The 21,886-nt window shown below is 36.7% G+C and overlaps 1 protein-coding gene and 1 long non-coding RNA gene across 2 annotated transcripts in view; one reads left to right on the top strand and one right to left on the bottom strand.

Moving 5' to 3' along the window:
* Positions 1 to 21,886, top strand: part of itfg1 (integrin alpha FG-GAP repeat containing 1) — a 144,008-nt gene that overhangs the window by 97,810 nt on the left and 24,312 nt on the right. Inside the window, exons 12-14 of the mRNA XM_079867062.1 lie at positions 1,903 to 2,008; positions 14,373 to 14,416; positions 20,732 to 20,810. Of these exons, the coding sequence (XP_079723188.1) occupies positions 1,903 to 2,008; positions 14,373 to 14,416; positions 20,732 to 20,810 (229 nt within the window). The remainder of the gene's footprint in view (positions 1 to 1,902; positions 2,009 to 14,372; positions 14,417 to 20,731; positions 20,811 to 21,886) is intronic.
* LOC307156535 lies at positions 10,455 to 11,440 on the bottom strand. Its single transcript, XR_013820729.1, has 3 exons — positions 11,392 to 11,440; positions 11,155 to 11,257; positions 10,455 to 10,644 (listed from the first exon to the last, which is right to left on the bottom strand). It is a non-coding gene; the product is annotated as an uncharacterized lncRNA (long non-coding RNA).

Here is a 21,886-nt window from a genome sequence, read left to right as displayed (position 1 = left end):
AGAGCTCTATCTCTCCTCCCTTGAGCTGTGCATATCTCACTGATGTTTAAGGCTTGTTATGTATTGTTATATTGATTCTGAGTGTCCTTTGATCAGAGACGTTTAATTGGACTGTTCATTTTACTCAAGACGCACACATGAATGCGCCTGGCTATTGTCTATCTTGACTAATTCCCAGTATCTGCATACAGTAATGGTTTAATCTCAAATGTTCAGATCACATTTCACCTAGGGGTGTGCGATATCATGTCTCTCCACAATATACTTTTGAAGAAATGTCGTAGTATCATGCTACAGTGCATTCTATCATTTGCAAATCTGACGCCTGCGTCTCAACATACTGTATAATGAGACGTTCATTCACATCGCTGTTCAAGTTATCTTTCGAGTCGTATTGCGCTAATACTGTCAAATATACAGAAGGTTTAAATAAACACAGTTGGTTATGTCTAAAGTGAAAGCAAACATTTGAGAGAAAATCGGATGCATGTCTGTATATTAGATGCATGCGGATCTTAAAGTGACAGCAGCCTAACAGTAAACATGCTGCCGTTTGTCCTTAAAGGGATAGTTCACCCAAAAATAAAAATTTCTGTCATTATTTACTCACTCTAATGTTGTTCCAAACCTGTATTAATTTCTTTCTTGTGCTGAACACAAAATAAGATATTGTGAGGAGTGTGGCTTACCAAACAGTTGCTGGTCCCAGTTGACTTCCACAGAAATATATATATATATACTATGGAAGTCACTGGGGACCAGTAACTGTTTGGTTACCCACATTCTTCAAAATAACTTTTATTTTCAACTGAAGAAAGAAACTCATTCAGATTAAAAACAACTTGAGAGAGTAAATGATGACAGAATTTTCATTTTTGGGGGAACTATCCCTTTAATGTTAATAAAACAACAAAAGACAAAGAGAAAATCACTCACTGCTCTTGACTTAAGAACTTTAATACAGTAGCTTTAATAAGAAAGAATCAATGTATAATTTATACAGTGTTTTATTTTTATATAGATTTTTATCTTCGCCACTTTGGCCTAAACGTCTGCTGTTATTTTTATTTTATATTTTGTTACCTTGTAAGGCTTTTTTTTTTTTTTTTAAATAGGGAAATGGCTGCTCAGTCACTTGCAAAATAGTAAAACCAACATGAAAAAGTATTGTGATAAAATCGTGAATCATGATTTTCCTGTAAAAATCATATGACATTTTTGCCATATCGCCCACCCATAATTTCACCCCATATCAAAAGAATCAAAGATTATTTTGCATATAGAAAAAAATCTCTTTCTTTTTTTTTTTAATCAACCATTATTTGCATTGTGACTTTGTTCATGCCTTTTTTCTGCCTTTCTCATGTTTGTCTGCTATAGAAATGTTGTGTGTTTGCCTGTGTGAGAGTCTGTATTTCTTTGTGTGGTTCTTTGGTCACCTAAAGAAGTGAAACATCTCACTGCTGCAGACGGCCCTCAAGCATCTATATGCACATGTCTAATTTTGCCATTCTATCTTCCTCTGTGATTCACTCCTTCCCTCGCTCGACCCTTCTCTCCATCTGTATCGCAACCTTTTCCCCATCGTAATCATAATATAGCCAATTACCTCGGATTCCCTCATGCTTGCATAACTAATGACGCTAAAGGCTCATTAAACAAACAGCACGCGCACGTCTCATTCCGTTAGCATTCGAGCTAGTCATCATTAGCACAGTATTACGATGCTATCTGTACAGGAGCCCCTGCGCAACCATTTTCTTAAGAGCGAGACCAATAGACTGCAGAGAGGGGCTGATAAGAAGCGTAATAGCTTGCTGGAGTCCATTAAGGATATGAGTGTTCATCAGACGGGAGAGATTCAATGGGCTTGATACATTGTTTCTGATTTCTCATTTGCAGGGTATATTAGATATGATCGTGCTCAGCAAGGGGGAAAAGGAAGACCTCGTAATCCACGCTTTGAAGAACAACTATGAGGCCGACGCGTATTTCGTGAAAGTGATCGGTGAGTATGACATGTGGCGTTTTCCCAGCCTGGCCACCGTAGCGGCAGTAGAGCTTCCGGGTGCTGACATTTGGAGAGCTGACATTTCCAGAGCCAAATGTGTCCACTAGAAAGCAGCCATGATGCCATTTAATCCTGCCTGCTGTGTTTTAATTACAGAAGAAGGAAAGATCCTCCTCTAGCTCAAGCGCAGAGATTAGCTTCCTCAGTGTAACAGCATGTGAGGATCATTCTATCAGTGTCAGATTAAAACAGGGATGAGACTGACCCAGAGTCTCTAAACCTCCCCTCCTCTCGCTTATTAGCGCGCTCTGTTTCTCTCTTTCCTGTAGATGTGCTGTTTAATGAGACTGCTGTAAGCTAGAATGCCTGGCTCTGAAGAGAGAGGCACTCTGGGTAGTTTACTGCAGTGACAAAGTGCTCCCAAGATGCTTGTGCCCCTTTCAAATCAAATAGCCACTTGTGTGTGTGAGTGAGAGGTGGAATTTATGTTTATATACAATATAAATGTTATGTTTTATACAAATAGACTCTCCTCCATAATAAAGCTGCTTTTATGAGTCTGTAGTTTATACAGTTTCTCTGTGAATAATGGCAGACTCATGACTTTATGCTCCTGCACTCCTCTACCGTCAGCCTGTCTAGTCTCACAGACGTGGTTTGCATCTTTTTGACTGTCTGTTGCTGTAAATTGGAAGCTACACTCACTACTGTTTAAAAGTTTGGGGTCTGTAATTAAGTCTCTTATGCTCACCAAGGCTGCATTTATTTGATCAACAATACAGTGAAAACATTAATTTTGTGAAATAATATTATTGCATATAAAATAACTGTATTGTTTATTTGTATATGTTTTTTTAAAATGTAATTTATTCCTGTGATGCAAAGCTGAATTTTCAGCATCATTACTCCAGTCTTCAGTGTCACATGATCCTTCAGAAATCATTCTAATATGCTGATTTGCTGCTCAAGAAACGTTTCTTGTTATTGTTCTTGTTTTTTTTGGAAACCGTGGTTTTTATGGGATTCTTCTATTAAATAGAAAGATCAAAAACAGCATCTATTTAAAAATAAATCTTTTGTAACAATGTAATAGTCTTTACTGTCGCTTTTGATCAATTTAATGTGTTTTTGCAGAAAGTAATATAAGTATTACTTTCTCACAAAAAAGTTATTGTAACTGACTCCAAACTTTTGAACATTGGTGTAAATATTAGTGAGATACTGGCAGAAACAAATATTTACACAAGTACCCGAGTACTCAGAAGGCAACAGCTGATCATGAAAACAACTATGTTTTAACATCTACGAAATGTTTAATTGGTAAAATAGAGGTTAAAGAACAGTTAACATAGCAATTTGGGAGGTAATTTGCAGTCTGATTGAGATGCAACTGTAAATAAAGGCCCATCCCTGCTAAATATATTAGCTCTTTATATCCTCAGCACTTCTGAGACAGTCCACAGATGCTTAAATGCATTAAGCAACCATGTTCAAACAGTAAACACTGCTGCATTTAGAAGCACTAGGTTAGAGTTTGAATTTCACATGAATCACAAAAGAAAACGCCATAGTCCATTTGTTCATGTGCTCAAATTGCTATGAGATGCGTTTTTCTTCAGACAGTTGGCTGCAAATGACTTCAAACTCAAAGATGCTAGTAACTGCCATTCTGCAGCCCAAAACATTTAAGTTCTCCTTTGTATTAATAAGGGTGTTATTTCAGCAAATTTCATTGCTAGTGAAATACTGCTGTTCCCATGTAAAATATTACAGAAAAATCTATGCCTGATAGTGGAGATTAGTGTATAGCGACCAGGGAATCATTTCCCTGATAATTGTTTCATGTCATGTGAGTTTTCCATCAGCTGTTTAGAATTAGATCTAAATGCCAGATTCACAAATGAATCACTATAACTGGTTTGCAAAAATGTCTAAAATTGTTCACGATTTAGTGTGATAGATTTAGTTGATTTTAGTTTGATTAAATCGGACCGTTTACTCACACATTGAATAATTTCTCACAATGTAACGACAAGTCAGAAAACAGAAAGAGTGCTGGAATATTACAATATATTGTAATACTTTCAAATGTCTGTCAGTTTGTCACAGATTCTTTATTTCATTTGCAGTTTGTGAACTACTCTGTACTGCAGGTAAAGTCATTTTATAATCATATATGCGTAACATTATCAAAATATTGGAACAATTTTTGATGGGAGTATGATGAAAGACTAGAAAGCTCCTGAGACCCGCCTGACCCACCACCGTCCATTGAGGCAAGGCAGGTGACGTACACCACTGCATTATACCAATTTGCCTCATTTTTGTCCTCTAGAGGGATTGTGGGTATGTAAGCTGTCCTAATGCAATTACCTTTACCCAGCGGTTTACATATTGCCGGGGAAGCCCTGCTATTTTGTTCTCAGAGGATTAAATAAACAATTTAGTTGTGTTCGAAGCTGCCAAGTCCTCAAGGCCATGTGTGTTTTCACATAAATCTGAAGCAGAACATGAAAAGAATTCAAGCCTTAACATAGACGTGTGATATGTTGAAGCCTTAGTTTTTTCGCCCGTTCTACTTTTACATCCCAGTATCTGCAGCCTTTTTATCTTTTGCCATGTGTAAAACACCCACTTGCCCCTTTATTTTCCTTAGTGTCATAAATTCTCATACACATATATTTATAACTCTCCTCTGAGCTACAACTCAATAGAGGCAAAAATAAGTCCAAATGAGCCGTGAATGGTTAGCAGGAGAGCACAAGAGGAGGGGAGAGGCCAGGTGCTGTAATTATCTGTGATTGCATGTGCTAAACACACACAGACTGTGGTTGGAGTGTGTGTTTGTGGTGTGTGTGGATGAGTAAGTGTGTGTTGGCTATAGGCAGAGAGGGAGAACTATGGCAGCTGATTACATTCCTGTTCATTTATTAGAATGCAGATGAGCTGCAATGAGGAACATCTGCACCCTTTGTTCAGTCCAGTGTGCGCTCCTTCCTCAATCTGCAATACGTCATGCTGTAAACCAAGCCCCCGTCCCACACGTTACAACAGTACATGGGAACTCATAAAGGGAGGCATTTTTTATGTCACTCATTCAGATTGAATTTTATGAATGATTTGCCGTTTGTTTGTTTTTTCTGTTTCATCCTGTCAGTCACTGTAGTAGGTTTTTTTTCTTCTGCTTATTAGACAGATATAGTAGAGAGAGACACTGAATTATCAGGAAGGGAAAGTGAAAGGTGTCACACACCAGACTCTGTATCTCTATCTATCTATCATTATACAGTTTTATGTGTCTGTGTGTCTCTGTCTATCCATCCATCCATCCATCTCATGCAATTAGTTAACTCACTAATCGCCAATGTTGCTGTGTCTGACTGCTCAAACAAACAGAGCCACATTATTTACACTTTTTGGTGATATGATGGTTTTTTTCTAGTTGTCTATGTATCTTGTGCTAGGATAGTAGTGCAGCTTTAAGTGTGCAGAGATAGGTTGTTGTTGTCTTTTGTTCTGTTTTTTCTTTTCATTGAGGCGTAATGATTAGGTGATGAGAGACTGAGTGCTGCGTGTTACTGTAATCACTGCCTGACCTCAGCTGAGACTAAGAGCCAATCATAAAGTCGTCTTGGCTACTGCTGGGTTAGGGTATGGTAATGGACGTAATCTCACGACTCCGGGCTGGGATCTCACATTTTTGAAACCACCTGGTCACCACTTTCATGGACTAGATTAAGAGTGACAGGTTTTGTTCCAACTTTATAAAGTAGCACCTCTGATGGTGTAATGATGTGTGAGTGTCTGTGTGGGGCAGCTGTTATGAATGACATGAGACACAGACACTTAGAGTGTCGGTGGCATCTGGTTTACCAGTGCAGAACAGAACAGCAGGCCTCATGTCCAATTTCACAGCCATCACATCACAGCTATTCTATTGTTACTGCCAACTCCCGGCATATTCACTCCGTGGAATCTCCCTATGTCCTGGGAACAACAAACTGCAAGACTATTTGGATCCGTTCCTTTTGTCACCACAAGCAGATATACAGTTGAAGCTGTTCAAACAGAATCAAATCAGACGTCCTGGGATAGGACGTTCAGTCTGGGAAATTGTTCGTGTAACCTTATAAATTTATCAAGATGTCATGATGATGAATGAACCATCATGTTTTTTATTTAATTGTTTTTCGAATGTCCACTTTACCGCTCTGCATTTCCCCTCAGTTTATCATAGATGTCTGATGCCAGCAATGTCGCTGTGTGATCATTTTTATTTCTTTGTATTAGAGTGGTTTCCAGGATCTCCAAATGGAGCCTGCAGGAGGAATAGAGACGAATGTCGAGTCTTATCTTTATATGAAGGCTCAGACTAAGCCCTGGCAGTAAACAAGCGCATTATACATGAAATGAGTTCACAAAATGGCATTTCATTGGGATTAAGCACATCATAAATGTTTAGAGGTATTCAGTGCTAAACCTTCTGTCTTTTAATGGTTTTGTGCTGTACTCTTAGGTGGGCACTGCACAGCCTCACATGCTCGCTCACACACACACGTACACACACGTACACACACGTATGGGAGCATGTCATAACCGTGCATATCATGCTTCAGCTCACTGCACAAGCCCTGCTGGTAACTTGTCATTGATAGAGACATTTCCACTATGTGTGCATGTTTCCTTATCCGTTAGCATGCGTGTTCAGGCATGTCAGTTTGTATGTTCAAACTAGTGTTCAATATTAGCCATGCAAACACAAGCCTGAGGGATTTAAAATGTATCTGACAGCTTCAGGCCACCAGGATGTCTGCCACAAGGAAGTCCATAATACCTGTAGAAAGCTATACGATAGCATTCCTGTTCATCTCTCTGGCAGCTGCTTAGTTTTTGCAGGACCCCATGAAGTAACACTACAGTTTTATTTGGTGGTTATGAAGTTAGCAGTTGTTGTTTTTTCACCCCAATTATTATTTTATTTTTTATATTTGTAAAAAAAATAGATATAATTCTCCACCCCCTTCAGGTTTCGGGGCTATCGCTGGGCAATATGGACTTTCAGTTCCCTCCAAAGATTATCTATTGGGTTCAGGTCTGAAGACTGGCTAGGCCACTCCAGGACCTTGAGATGCTTCTTACGGAGCCACTCCTTAGTGTCATGCTGGAAGACCCAGCCACGACCCATCTTCAATGCTCTAACTGAGGGAAGGAGGTTGTTGGCCAAGATCTCGCGATACATGGCCCCATCCATCCTCCCCTCAATACGGTGCAGTCGTCCTGTCCCCTTTGCAGAAAAGCATCCCCAAAGAATGATGTTTCCACCTCCATGCTTCACGGTTGGGATGGTTTTCTTGGGGTTGTACTCATCCTTCTTGAGTGGAGTTTAGACCAAAAAGTTATATTTTTGTCTCATCAGACCACATAACCTTCTCCCATTCCTCCTCTGGATCATCCAGATGGTCATTGGCAAACTTCAGACGGGCCTAGACATGTGCTGGCTTGAGCAGGGGGACCTTGCGTGCGCTGCAGGATTTTAATCCATGACGGCGTTGTGTGTTACTAATGTTTTTTCTTTAAGACTGTGGTCCCAGCTCTCTTCAGGTCATTGACTAGGTCAGGGTTCACCAATCTCGGTCCTGGAGGGCCGCTGTCCTGCAGAATTGAGCTCCAACCCCAATTAAACACACCTGAACCAGCTAATCAAGGTCTCACTAGGCATACTAGAAACTTTCAAACAGGTGTGTTGGAGCTGGTTGGAGCTAAACTCTGCAGGACAGCGGCCCTCCAGGACCGAGATTGGTGAACCCTGGACTAGGTCCTGCTGTGTAGTTCTGGGCTGTTCCCTCACCTTCCTCATGATCATTGATGCCCCACGAGGTGAGATCTTGCATGGTGCCCCAGACCGAGGGAGATTGACCGTCATCTTGAACTTCTTCCATTTTCTAATAATTGCGCCAACAGTTGTTGCCTTCTCACCAAACTGCTTGCCTATTGTCCTGTAGCCCATCCCAGCCTTGTGCAGGTCTACAATTTTATCCCTGATGTCCTTACACAGCTCTCTGGTCTTGGCCATTGTGGAGAGGTTGGAGTATGTTTGATTGAGTGTGTGGACAGGTGTCTTTTATACAGGTAACGAGTTCAAACAGGTGCGGTTGATACAGGTAATGAGTGGAGAACAGGAGGGCTTCTTAAAGAAAAACTAACAGGTCTGTGAGAGCCAGAATTCTTACTGGTTGGTAGGTGATCAAATACTTATGTCATGCAATAAAATGCAAATTAATTATTTAAAAATCATACAATGTGATTTTCTGAATTTTTAGATTCCGTCTCTCACAGTTGAAGAGTACATATGATAAAAATGACAGACCTCTACATGCTTTGTAAGTAGGAAAACCTGCAAAATCGGCAGTGGATCAAATACTTGTTCTCCCCACTGTATATTGCATATAACACTGGAATTGAAGATTGGATTGATATTCAGTATGCAGGTACACATTTATGTGGCTAAGTGTAAATGGAACAGTTTTAACAAATCAGATAGGTCCTGTTTACATCTGGTCACTTCATGCGTTTTCTCTGATCGGATACCTATCCGATTGTGAAAAGACCAGGTGTGAATGACCTCCGAAGCGCTTTTGAGGCGGATTTAAATCCGATCGTTCAAACCACTTCAGGAAGTGGTCTGGGAGTCTGGGATGCATTCCTGACAAAACTGGACTAGTGTAAATGCATCTGGTTGTTGAAACCACATTTGTAGATTTTACTCCTCCCAAAACGTGTTATAGGCTATATGACGTTATAGCCAGATATGACGGCACTAACGCACTAATTGTGGTGTATCTCTTCAGCAAGCCAATGTGCAAACTGCCGCAAATAAAACAGAAAGTAAGTCGCAGGCGCTTAAAACACAATCATTTTCATTAAATGTACTGAGACTAAAGGATCTTACCAGTGATAACGCTGTCTCTTTATTTATCAGATGATAAATTATTTGCAGCTCATTTCTGTGGCTTTCGCTGATATGAACTCCGTTAAATCTGCTTATAGCACAGGATTTGAAGATCGGATTTAAATTCGCTTTGCGGAGACACATTTATGTGGGCAAGTGTAAATGGAACCGTTTTAACAAGTCAGATAGCTATTTGATCAGTAAAAACATTAAATGACCAGATGTAAACAACAGGCCCATAGTTATCACAGTAAAAACACGTGAAGTGACCAGGTGTTAACAGGCCCTTACATTGTTACACAAAAAATCTGTTTAAAATAAATTTCCATTCATCAAAGTATCCTAAAAAATATATATATATATATATATTAAGTGATAATTATATATATCACTTTTTCCACAAAAATATAAAGCAGCAACTGTTTTCAACATTAATGATAATAAGAAATGTTTCTTGATCAGCAAATCAGCCTATTAAAATATTTCTGAATGATCGTGTGACACTTAAGACTGGAGTAATGATGCTGAAAATTCAACTTTGTCACAGGAATGAATTTTATTTTACAATATATTACATTAGAAAACAGTTGTTTGAAAATTGTTTAAAAAAAAGAAGAAAAAAACACACTGTAAAAAATTTTAAGCCAGTACAACAAAAAAAATCTTAGTACTAATTTCCTTCAGCTTTTTCTTGTTTACTCAACTTTTGTAAATAACAGTTAGACTGACTGAAATTAAGTTGTAAGTCTTACAATTTTTTTTTTATTGGGTTAACTTAAGATTGTTAGTTTTCTGGAGAGGTGCAACTATTTTTTAACAAACCTTTTTAAGTTGAGCCAATTCAAAAAAATTTGTCTTAATGTCTGAAGTTGAGTGAACAAAAAAATCCTAAAGGAAATTGGTACTAAGTAATAATATGTTAAGACTGGAAACTACAATAACTTTGCCCAAGTCAAAAACTGAAAACAGTGAGTCAATGTTAACAAAACATTTATTCAGAAGCATGTTGAAGGCAAATAAAAATGTCATTTCAATTAGCTGTCATCATGACAAGAATTTTCTTTTTTTATTCAAAGGAATATATTACCCCAAAATCATAATTATTTACTTTTTTCTGTCTCAAGGACACAAAGACATGCAGCTGTAGTTTGTATTTTCTGAAGTAATACAGTTTTGGGAGAAACAATAAACTAACAATTCTTTTTAAATCTTGATATCCGATTGTATTCAGAAGACATGGATTAAATCATATTTGTTACATTTATATAAAACATGGTTTATATCTTTATGTTCTAGAGAAGAAATGAAGCCATTAAAAGACTATGCACTAAATAAGAGTACAAACTCAAGTAGATTGCAGCTACTTGAACAATAATTTATTGAAGGACCGGACTCTTGCTGAGCACTTTAAGTCAAGACCAATAAACATTTTTTAATTTAGTCAAAAGTGTATTTTATGTATTTTAATTGTTTAGGACAGTTCAAATTGAGGGCATAAATCAAGCCAAAGATGAGAGTAACAGCTGTGGCAAAGTTCTTGCACATTATCTAGCCCAATCTGCTCTTATAGTACTACAGAGAGGCACCTTATAATTGGGCTGGAGTGGAACAGTTGCAACATCATCTTCAATGATAGTTAAGATCCTCATCTTCTCCCCTTGTGAATGTCTTCTGGCTCTGTGTCCTGCAGTAGAAAATAAATTGACATAACTTTTTACACCACAGAGTGACCCTAAACATGTGCTCATGTACCTTCACTTGAAAAGTAAAGGTGGTCATGTTTTTAAGCTTGTTCAAATTCAGCCATAGAACTAAAACTGATAAACAGAATACATCTCCCAATTTCCTGCACCTGTGCTGTTAGATGCCATATCAGTATTAAAGGGATAGTTTACCCAAAAATGAAAATTAGCCCATGATTTACTCACCCTCAAGTCTGCCACTATATCACTGCCCTTATAAAGCTTGGAAGAGCCAGGAATCGTTTTAATATAACTCCAAATGTATTTGTCTGAAAGAAGAATGCCATATACACCTAATGACTTCAGGGTGAGTAAATCATGGGCTAATTTTCATTTTTGGGTGAACTATTCCTTTAATATAGTTACACGTGGCACAACGTCATGGGGATCTGGTGAACAGGTGAAATTATATCAAGTGTGAGTGTATATGCTGGTGACACACATCTTCTTACCAGGCAAGTCTTCAGGATGTTTCCTGACTTTTCCCTCATAAACAAAGGTAGAGCTCTGAGAGTTGTAGCCTTTCTTTGACCAAGCACATTGTAGTTTCTGTGTCTGAAAGACAGAAAACAAATATGGAACAAGCTATGCATGTTATATCCAAAGAGAAGCATGGGAATTACCTTGAAAAGGAGATGGCAAAATTCAGCCTTTAACCAGAGAGATATGACCACATGCAAAATAATTACCTGATGATTAAGTTGGTCTAGGAGGATCTTCATCTCATCGTATACGCTCAACCACTTGTTTTGTACAATTAGATGTGTATTCATCTAACTAAGAGAAAAAGGTGCTCTTCTGATTAGTTTGTGTAAACCTGTAATACTCAGCACAAACCCTGAAAAAAAAAAAAAAAAACATTGTTAAAACAGTAAGAATTAAGTGTAGGCCTACACGTTAATTCAGTTCTACTAACTAAAAATGATAAACTCACCTGATCTTTCAAAAACAAAGGCCACTGTTTTAGCACATCAGAGGTTCTTGTTGCTGTACTGATGTTCTTTAGTCTAAAAGGGACAAATACAACATAACAAAGATTCATATTAAACTAAAAAAAAAACAGTTACAGTAGGTTAATTTACATATAGTAAAAATACTACAGAAATGGAATAATCAAATGTGAAAAAAAATTTATTCATTTTTTCCTTAAAAATACAAAAGTTATTAAAGAGCAGTGAGTGATTTTGTCTTTCGTTGATTAACAGGAAGGACACTGACAGCGGCAGATAACATATTTTCACTTTAAACATTATTTAATATACAAAGAAAACATGCGTATTTTTAACATAACATTTGTTTTGCATATATATAGGCTTATATATTTTTTTCCTCTAAATTGTATTATATTGCACTACTGTAGAATGCCTGAGCCTCAACCTAAGCATGTACAAATTGTCACTGACATTTGTATATAGGCCTATATAACAAATAAACTTGAAATTGAATTTTAAATTGAATAGACTACTGTCACTTTAAGAGCTAACGTTATTGCACAGATTTAATACTGAAACATCTGGATTTTACAACATTGTTTGTTCACTTAAGACATAGCCGACTGTATTTACATGAATACTACACACACAGTGGGTTTTTTTTAATAATTGTGTGTATTTCACTATTAATTAGCAATAAGCCGTGAAAGATAACTGAATTCGCACTCACATTCTGTCTGAGATAAACAGCTCTCTTCTGTCTCAATCAGCGCAAGCACCAGATTTTAGTCTTTTTTAACGACTTACTGCGCTTAACATTTTAAACTTCGTGCACGTTCTTGTCTTTTCTCATTCAAGCATGTTTCCTCACTTTAACGTTAGTCTAGGTGTCAATAGTTAGGCCTAAGTAAGTTAGCCATGTGCTACGCGGATAATCTCTAACAATAGACACTTATCGTCTCCACAGAAAATATCTTTTAACATAATACTATATTTTACCAACATATGTCTGCAATCAATGTAGCTTATTTTCATTCATAAAGCAAAATAAAACTTACCTCAGAGATGAATCCAGTCCCTTCCATAGCGTGGTTGAAGGAGGAAACCCCGTGTAACGTACATAGAGACAGACTGCGCATGCGCGATGGTGGGAAGTTAAACGTTCCAGCGCAGAAATCAAAACATTAAGTTTTCTCAACTTATTTTTTTGTGTTCATTGGACAAATAGTAGTAAACATGCAGTTAAATAGTTTTTATAAGTTAACTCAACATTGCGCTCAAACATTTGCCCACTCAACTTATAATCTTAAGGTGAGTAAACAATTTGCAAGTTGGATTTTTTACAGTGCACATATATACTGTATATATATATATATATATATATATATATATATATATATATATATATATATATATATATATATATATGCAGCCTTGGTGAGCATATGAGTTATTTTTAAAAAAAAAATTAATTGAAAGGTAGTGTATATGATTTGAAATTTACTCATGGTAACCTTAAAAATGCCATGTGCCTAAGAACATCTACTATAATATAATGAAATATTTGCCATTTATATGAGTATTAATGTTTATTTAATAAGAATCAAGGGTTCAAAAACTGAAAATTAGGTATATTTTTTTTGCAGAACATTATAGAAAATTGGAACAAAATCCTTTGTTGTTCCAGAGTGAAAACGTCATTTTTAAATGCGATTAACCGATAAATAATATACAGTATTTTGTGTTTCAATGTTTTTTTCATGAACACAAATATTTTCACATTAAAGTTTCTGAAATACACCTCCGATTTCCTATTGCCCAAATTCCTACCATTTCCTTCATTATTAGCAGCTGTGTTGTGGTAAAATGTTATCCATCACACATTACAGTGGGGTATCAGTCATATTGTCCTGTAGCAAGTTCACTCATTCATAGAGGTCTAGAAAATATCTACTTTATCTTTCTGTTCTTGACTTTCAAGCACAGAAATAAACTGTTGACCAGTTTGAATGAAAAAATATTTCAGTCTTCATGTCACACCAGTCTTTCACCCCTCAGTACATTCGCTTTAAAAAACCAAAGCCACAGATTTGATTTCTCAATGCTAATAACTCATGCAGAACATTTGCCTGTCAGACCAAATATGAAAATCTGGAAATTTCCAAAGGACGAGTTGTGATTGAAACATTTTCACCATTTGTTTTTCCATCACAGACTTTCAAAGACACTTTTTTTCCCCCTTTAAACTTTGTACTTCCATCATGAACTTTCTAATTCACTGTTTTAAATAGTGCTGCCTGTCACTGCCAGTTTAAAAATCTAACGCTGCGTCTCGATAAAGACAGATGCACAAGTACACAGATGGTTCTTTGTGTGCCACTAATGAGCAATTAATGATTTTTTACTTTCCCTTTCATATGCGCTGTTCTCTAACGCACAGTCAATTTTGGCCTCAAGAGAAGCAGAAAGTCTGGCTCTTATTTCACACCATTAGTGGGAATTTAGTGCACATTTTGCCCAATTCATTTTCTCTAGGCATAATTCCTGGCTGAAGATGATTACTGGAGCAGAGTTGCTGTTAAATTGTGTGATATGAGCAGAGGTGAATGTAGTGCTGGCCGTGTTTAGCAGTGTTGTGGTGTGTGGATTTGATAATGGACACTGCAATCAACTTGTCTTATCTGAGGGCCAGATATATGGGACAAAGTTATGATTTCCTTATCTCTTTCTCTCTGCAGTTCTCAGTGGCCTTTGTTCCAATGACTGTCCAGAAAAAGTTAAGGTGAGTTCTAATCTTTTCTTCTCTTTCATGCAAGACTCTCTGCTCGAGTGGCAATGGCATGTGTGTAGTATCACCAGGCCAACATGCAATCTGTTCCTGCTGATTTCAGAAGAAATCAAACAAAGTCAATCACAATGTTTTCCACATTCCCTGCCGCTTTTATGCATTTTGCCTATTTAATAAGCTTTCATTATTTGTTATTGTTAAATTTGAGTTAAATGTGCTGTGAACAACATATAACACTGTAAGACTTTATTTTTCCTCCAAAGCAAAACAGAAATTGTAATAAAAGTTAGCAAAATCTTAGGCATATATGGTAGTTAGTGGTTGACTGAAGTGGCCGATGTTTGATATATACAATATAGTAGTATGGGCTGTTAGTTTTTGGTTGTTTTTTGTTGTTGTTGTTGCTGTTGTTTTCTTTAAGAAATTAGTTCTTATCAAAAGTCACCGTAAATACTTTTATAATGTTTAATGTTTAAAAAGATTTCTAATTCAAATCAATGCCATTCTTTTGAACTTTCCATTAATTATTTAATCCTGAAGAAAATATGTATCATGGTTTCCACAAAAATATTAAGCAGCACAACTCTCAGAAACGGGTTGCAGTGCCAGTGATGATGCCACAATGATGAAGAACAGAAACAAAACATTCTTTAATAATAATAACTCGGAATACTCAGGAGAACGTGGGGAGAAATTCAAATAGAAAAAGTTCATTTAAATTTTAATAGTATTTTACAATATTGCTATTTATTGCATTTTTGATCAAATGAATGTAGTCTTGGTGAGCATGAAGAGAAAGAAAATATTACCGGCCCTGAACCATCAAATCACACTATTTCATTTAAAAACTTGTGATATTATTAAAAAAAATGTTTACTTGGTATTTACAAAAGCAATTGAAACAAATATTTTAATAATAATTTTTGAAAATGAATCAATATATAAAAAATATGCTTTACCAACTTGATGCAAGTGTTCAACACTGTCAAAATAAAATGATCACTTCAGGCATTAATCTGCCATACAAGAAAACTTTGTCCGATGTGATAATTAAAAAATGCCAAATATTGGCTAAATAATTGACATTAACAATATGTAAGTTGACTACTGCATGTAGGTATTTTGATTGATTTTGATTATCTATGAGTTCTGTCTTGTTATCTTTGCTCCTTTGACGTTGTTGGCTAGCTGTTGTGGTCGAGGATACGTGTGTCACAAAGCTGTCCTTATTCTGACGAGAAGACCGGCTTTTATGTTCTCACTCTTGTTTTCTCTCTCAGAAATATTCACAAATTCTTTCTTTTTTCTTGCCTTCTCTCTTCTATCAGTCCATCCTTCACCCTCTCCTGCCATCTTTTGAGTTTTTCTACGCTCTTCTTTACTTTTCTCCATTATCTGTAGATTTAATGCTAAAAGATCTGCTTTAGCTACATCTGAAATCACTTACTCATTTACTCAATCACTGTTCCCATTAGAATGCCACATAATGCAGACAGTGGAAAGAAGTGAGTGGAAATAAGCGCTGGTGTTTTTATCAGTTGTACGCTATACACCAGAGTGCACTATGAGTATAAAAGGGTGAACATGTAGACAAATCAGTTGCTCTTAATTCGAACAACAGAAGGGCTGACACCATATATAGTACACAATTTATAGAATACAGAGCAATTTCTGAGTTTATTAGACAGGAAAAGATGTTACTGAGGTGTGTGTTTTGGAGCTGCACTGTGCACTTGGCAGGGTCTCAAAGATATTCATTACTCTGTTAATACATGAGCGACACACACATACACAGTCAGAGACCTTTGTTCGTTTACTGTCATCCTTCGTAATGAAGAGATAATACATGTTCTGCCCAGCCGTTCATCCTCTTCTTTAGACCCGCACAAACACACACAGATGACGTCACATGTGTTCTCTAACTTGGTGATATGCCGAGTTCAGACAGTTTGCCCTGAGGGCAGTGGATAGCAGAGGGCTCTATGATTAAATAAGAGCTCTTTAAGATGGGCCGCACTCCTGTCTCGCTCCGACAGGACCCCTGACATACATGTTATACAGTCCCATGCTGAATTAATATTCAGATGCTGAAACGGGGACGTTAGTTGTAGAAGATCAGATGAATTCATGTGTTCTGGATGAAAATGAAAATTCACTGTTCACCTATTTTCTAAATGTGTGTTTTACATCTTATTATGAGCAATTCATTGAGCTCATTGTTTAATCAAAATGTCATAACTGTACCTTTTGGTTAAAAAAAACAGACTTCTCTCTGGTGACGTATGCAGGACTCCTCCAATAATTTAGTCTGTTAAAACCCACCCCTGCTAACTCACGTTCATCTACCTCCACTTTTGAGTCCTCATCATGAGTTATACTCATGTAACAGATATAGTCACAATACAGGAGAAAAGATATGTTGCTACTTCCATTTCATCACAGCTTTAAAAGGGCAGTGTGCAAATTCTGTGCATCCGGTGGAATTGCAAAAATAATGGCATTTTCCCTAAAAATGTGTCTCCCCCTGGGAAGTAGGCAATTTGAAATCTTCCATTTTTGCTCATCAGCATATTATAAACTATTAACTTGATTTTCGCTCTTTGTTCGGGCCCTTGTAGGCATATACACTACTGTTCAAAAGTTGGGGTCAGTAAGGAAGGTATAATGTATATCCAGCCATTCCTGCAGTCTTCACAGGGTTCCCGCGGGGTCTTAAAAAGTCTTAAAATGTCTTAAATTCTGAACTTTAAATTTAAGGCCTTAAAACGTCTTAAAAACAGCCAGATTTTCATCCGCGGTCTTAAATTTCATTTAGTTAGGTCTTAAAAAAGATTTTACCCTCGTTCATTTCCAGAAACGCTGGCCGCATAAAGTTATTACAAAGTAGCAAAAAAGTATCGAAGTCGCTCGCCAAGAGGCAGTGTTCACATATCGCGTCTTTTTCGCGCTCAAGTTCATTCAAATGTAGGCGCGAGCCGCGCGGTAATTGAAGCGACGCGCTCGTTTTTTTCCAGGCGCAGCAACATGAAAAAAGACATGAAGGATGCGTGTGCACCCAAACACTACGGGTGTTTTCCTCTTCCCACGTAAATAAATCTTGTAACAGAGCTACAGCAAGCGTTTTTCGGCGGTGGAAATCCATTAGCCACTAAAACTTTTTTGTCATTGTGGAGTTGCATAGCAACGACAGACGCCACGGGAAAATCGGACCGAATTTTACTATTAATAATAAAAGATAAGCTAAAGTGTATTGTAAATGTCACTAAATCATTTTTTATAAAAAGAATGAGTCAAAAAAGATAAATTAAAGTCTGAAATATGTGAGGTTTATCTTTTTATAAAAACCTTTTTTGTCAACTTTATTTGAACTTGTACATGTTAGTATATAACATGTTGCAAGACACTTTTAAAATCTGGCTATCATTTTTAATCGTATTATTTTAATGTTTATGTTAGTGCGTATTGATGCAAATTTTATTTGTTATTTGCTGTTTTTCTACATAAAACTTGGTGAATTGATTTCATTGTGTAGTATTAGTACTTTTTGAACAGGATTCTGTGATAACAGTGATCATTTTTGGCACTATAATAATTAAATGAAATGTTCATGCCATTTCATCTCTAGTTATGATCAACTAATAATTATGTGTTTTTACAGTAGGCCTATAATATGCAAAGTACAATTTTCTATAAAAAAATTATATCTGATTCTGTTATTTTCTCTGACGCATTGTTGGGTCTGGAAGGTTACTAATGTGATTGCTTTATCTGTAAATTAAGTTAATGCTTTTTCAATTACTGAATTCATTGAAATAAAATGAATTCTTTGATTTGATTATTTTTTGGCAATGCTTGTAGGTCTTAAATTTCAATCTTTATGGTCTTAAAATGTCATAAAAAGGTCTTAAATTTGACTAACTGAAACCTGCAGGAACCCTGCTTCAGTGTTACATTATCCTTCAGAAATCTTTATAAAATGCTGATTTGGTGCTCAAGAATGATCAATGTTGAAAATAGGTGTTCTGCTTAATATTTTTATTGTAACCATAATACATTTTTTCAAGTTTCTTTGAGGAACAGAATATCATTCATTTGAACTGCATTTATTTGAACTTTTATAACATTATAAATGTCTTTACTGTCACTTTTGATCGATTTAATGTGTCCTTGCTGAATTAAATATTTAAAAAAAAATCTTACTAACCCTGAACTTTAAAATGGTAGTGTATGTACATTGCAGTTGTAACACCTCAAGGAGTGATTTTTACTTCTGGTGAGAATGCAGTCCAACCCAGCGGTCCAAAGAACCAACTAATATCCTTCACTGTTACCCGTATATAGCGATAGTTGATAACCATGAGCCTATGTGATGAGTTTGATTCTTCTTCAAAATGTGCTTCTTCTGAAAATGCTATTTATGACACTTCAGTGAAACAGGTGCATATTTCACGAAACGCGTTTATCTCCTTTTAGCTGCCTCTCGCCTGTCTGCTGTCTTAGGCATCACTTTGTTTCCTCTGATGCTTCATCTTTCCACGTTTACATTGTTTCTCTGTGTTCTCTGGCTTGCTCAGTCTCAACTTTTGTCTCTTGCTGGTTTCATCAGCGAGATCATGGCTTATCCACCTGTCCTTGTATGGTTGCTATAGCCCAAGACTCTCCAGTTGTTTACTATGCTTCAGCCAATCTGAAGAGTTTAATGGAGGTTATTTTTTGCTTTGTAACTGGCTTCTGAATTTGCAGACATTATGTTTGGCATTCTTGTCTGGGTCAAATGTTGTCTTCCTGTGTGATTAAAGCTTTGCTTCTTCAGTTCTCCAGTAAGATAATCTTGATAATAGTTGGTGCTCTGTAAGCTCTGCTACAAACAACCTCCATTGCTTAAGGGGCGGATTTGGGATGTTGTAGTTTTTGAGGTTTCAATTTAAAAGTAGAGTAAATGTGCAGTTACTAGAAAAGGTCGCAAATGCAAGATATACAGTCACATTGTTAGATACACTACCATTCAAAAGTTTGGTGTGCGTATTTCAGAATATCCTTTTATTAAAAATGATATAAAATATATATTTTTATAAAAAGTAATGTTTTTATGCAGAAAGGGTTCACTAAATTGATCCAAAGTGACAGTAAAGAGAGATTTATAATGTTACAATATAATTTTGTATTTCAGATAAATGCTAATAATTTGCAAGCCAATTTTCCCTATGGCATAATAAACTTGAACTTAGATGTTGGCGATGGAGTAGGTTTTCAGGTCCAAAGAAATGTGGTGGACTTCAGGTCTCACTGACGTCAGATTCTCTGGCCGTTTACTTTGCCCTCACTGTTGTGTTTGACTGAACGATTTTCATCTGTATCTGATGCTGCCAGGTCATCCTCTCCCTCATTTATGTCAGTTTGGCACTAGGTGACGCAGAGCTTCTGCTCCAGGATTGTCCCATTTCCTGTCAACATTGTCCATTTGGCTGGATTCATCAGCTACAGGGGAACATCATTTACAACAAGGGAATCATGTCACCCCTCCCCACTCATAATCATGCCTCACAAATAAATCTGTTAAAAAATGTATGCCCACTTGTTCCTGGCATGCTGTTCATTTGCAGTTCCCAGGGTTATTGTCTGCACAGAGAAAAGTATCCATAATTGAGTAGCTGGCATATTAGCAGGTCTGCCCCATCTCCCCGGCGCTGAGCCAGTGTTGGCCACACGTTACTGCTGGCTGTTGATAGACATCTCTCATGTGTCTCAGTATTTGTAGGAGACTGGAGCTGGGCCTGTGTAACCTGTGGTGATCTTTGTGGACTCAACTGAAAACACACACACACACACACACTTGAAAACAAGCAGTCAGGGTCATTCTAATTATCATCTATATTATCAGAATAGCTCCAATATGCAGGTTTTTAGTATCCTGCATGGTCTCAACGTCTTGTGTGTGCATAGAGTTAAGATGCGGTCACATTTACCAATGTTCTGCGAATGTTCATAAGCAAAACAGTAATTTCAATAAGAAACCATGCAATTGGGAATTTTGCGTGAGGGTGAACGGGTTCAAGTTAGTCACATGGATCCACCACATTGAAAGCTGCTTGGTTTGAAAAGTGATACATGTTTTATATAGCGCTACACTATTGATAGCAGACAATGGACCGGTTTTGCTAATTTGCTAATTGCCGATTTTTCTAATGTTACAGCACCTTTAGAGATGGTTGTTATTTGCTTCTTATAAAGTAGTTTTCTGATTAAAATTCCTTTTGCAAATTGTTTGTGTTTTGTATTTATTGTTAATCACTTCTATCCATCCCACAGCCATTCGGTGTGAACCAGCCTGGCCCGTATGTCATGTACACATCGGTGGACTCGAACGGTTATCTAAAGAACGCTTCTGGTGAGTACACGGCTCAGAAAAGATTAACACTTTTTTAACATCACACATATCTCTTTGCCCAGCATATCCTGCTTCAGTGAGGTAAGATAAGTCAACCTCAACACACTGCAGTCATCCATCTTGACTAGTTCCATATATTTTGAAGGATCGGACTAAACTAGACTAGGATGATTTTGAATAAACCAATAAAAAGCTTTTTCTTGGCCACACTTAATTCTGGTGTTGATTTCGAAAATCTATTATGGCACGGTACATTGTGTGAAGGACACACATTTTTGCTTTGGAGAACTGCCCCTTTTTCACTTTAAAAAAATATTATTCACGTCTGTTAGTAAAAAATCTTAATTAAAAAATAAATAAAATGCGTATATAAATTTGTTTGTTTATATGGAAATGGAAATGAGGAATTACATAAATTTGTTTCTTGTCTGAAAGCAACAATTTGAGATTGGATTGCACAAAGACAATGAATGCAGCCACTATAGAGAATATTGGAGTTGTCATATATTATTTATGATTTTTATATTGTTTTGTATTATTCATTATTAAATAGCTACCTTTTAGTTTAAGTAAAACATTTATTTAAATATGTTTACATTAAATAAATTGTTATATTCAGAGCCAAGTTTCTCTCATGTAGTAGTTCAATTACATCATTATGAATTATTACAAATGTCTTTGATTCATTTCTGTCCATTGTCTCACAATGTTCCATAGGCGACATACCAATTTTTGTTGTTTTAGGTCCATTGTATACAAGAGAATTTAACCAAACATCAAAGTAAACTAGACTAGAGCAACCTAGAGATTCTGCCACAAAGCACACATCAGTTTGGTGGTTGAATTGTCTTGCTTCTTGATTGCTTACTATTGTAAATATGAGCATCTATCGTTTGTTGTTTTGGCCCTCAAAGGATATCTGATTGACCAAGTTCAAGATCAGAGACGGGGCAACAAATGACCTCGTTCCACCTTTCTAAGAGCAGATAAGAATAAATTCCTTAGGGCATTGACAGAACTCACATCACTTTGGTGTCAATGACTGTTTTCCTCAAGTCTCTTTGAAATACGTCACT

The sequence above is a fragment of the Squalius cephalus genome, assembly GCF_949319135.1.
Source record: "Squalius cephalus genome assembly, chromosome: 3".
In the NCBI taxonomy this organism is placed as follows: domain Eukaryota; kingdom Metazoa; phylum Chordata; class Actinopteri; order Cypriniformes; family Leuciscidae; genus Squalius; species Squalius cephalus.
The sequence above is the reverse complement of the archived record's forward strand: the minus strand, read 5'-3'. Positions and strand labels throughout refer to the sequence as shown.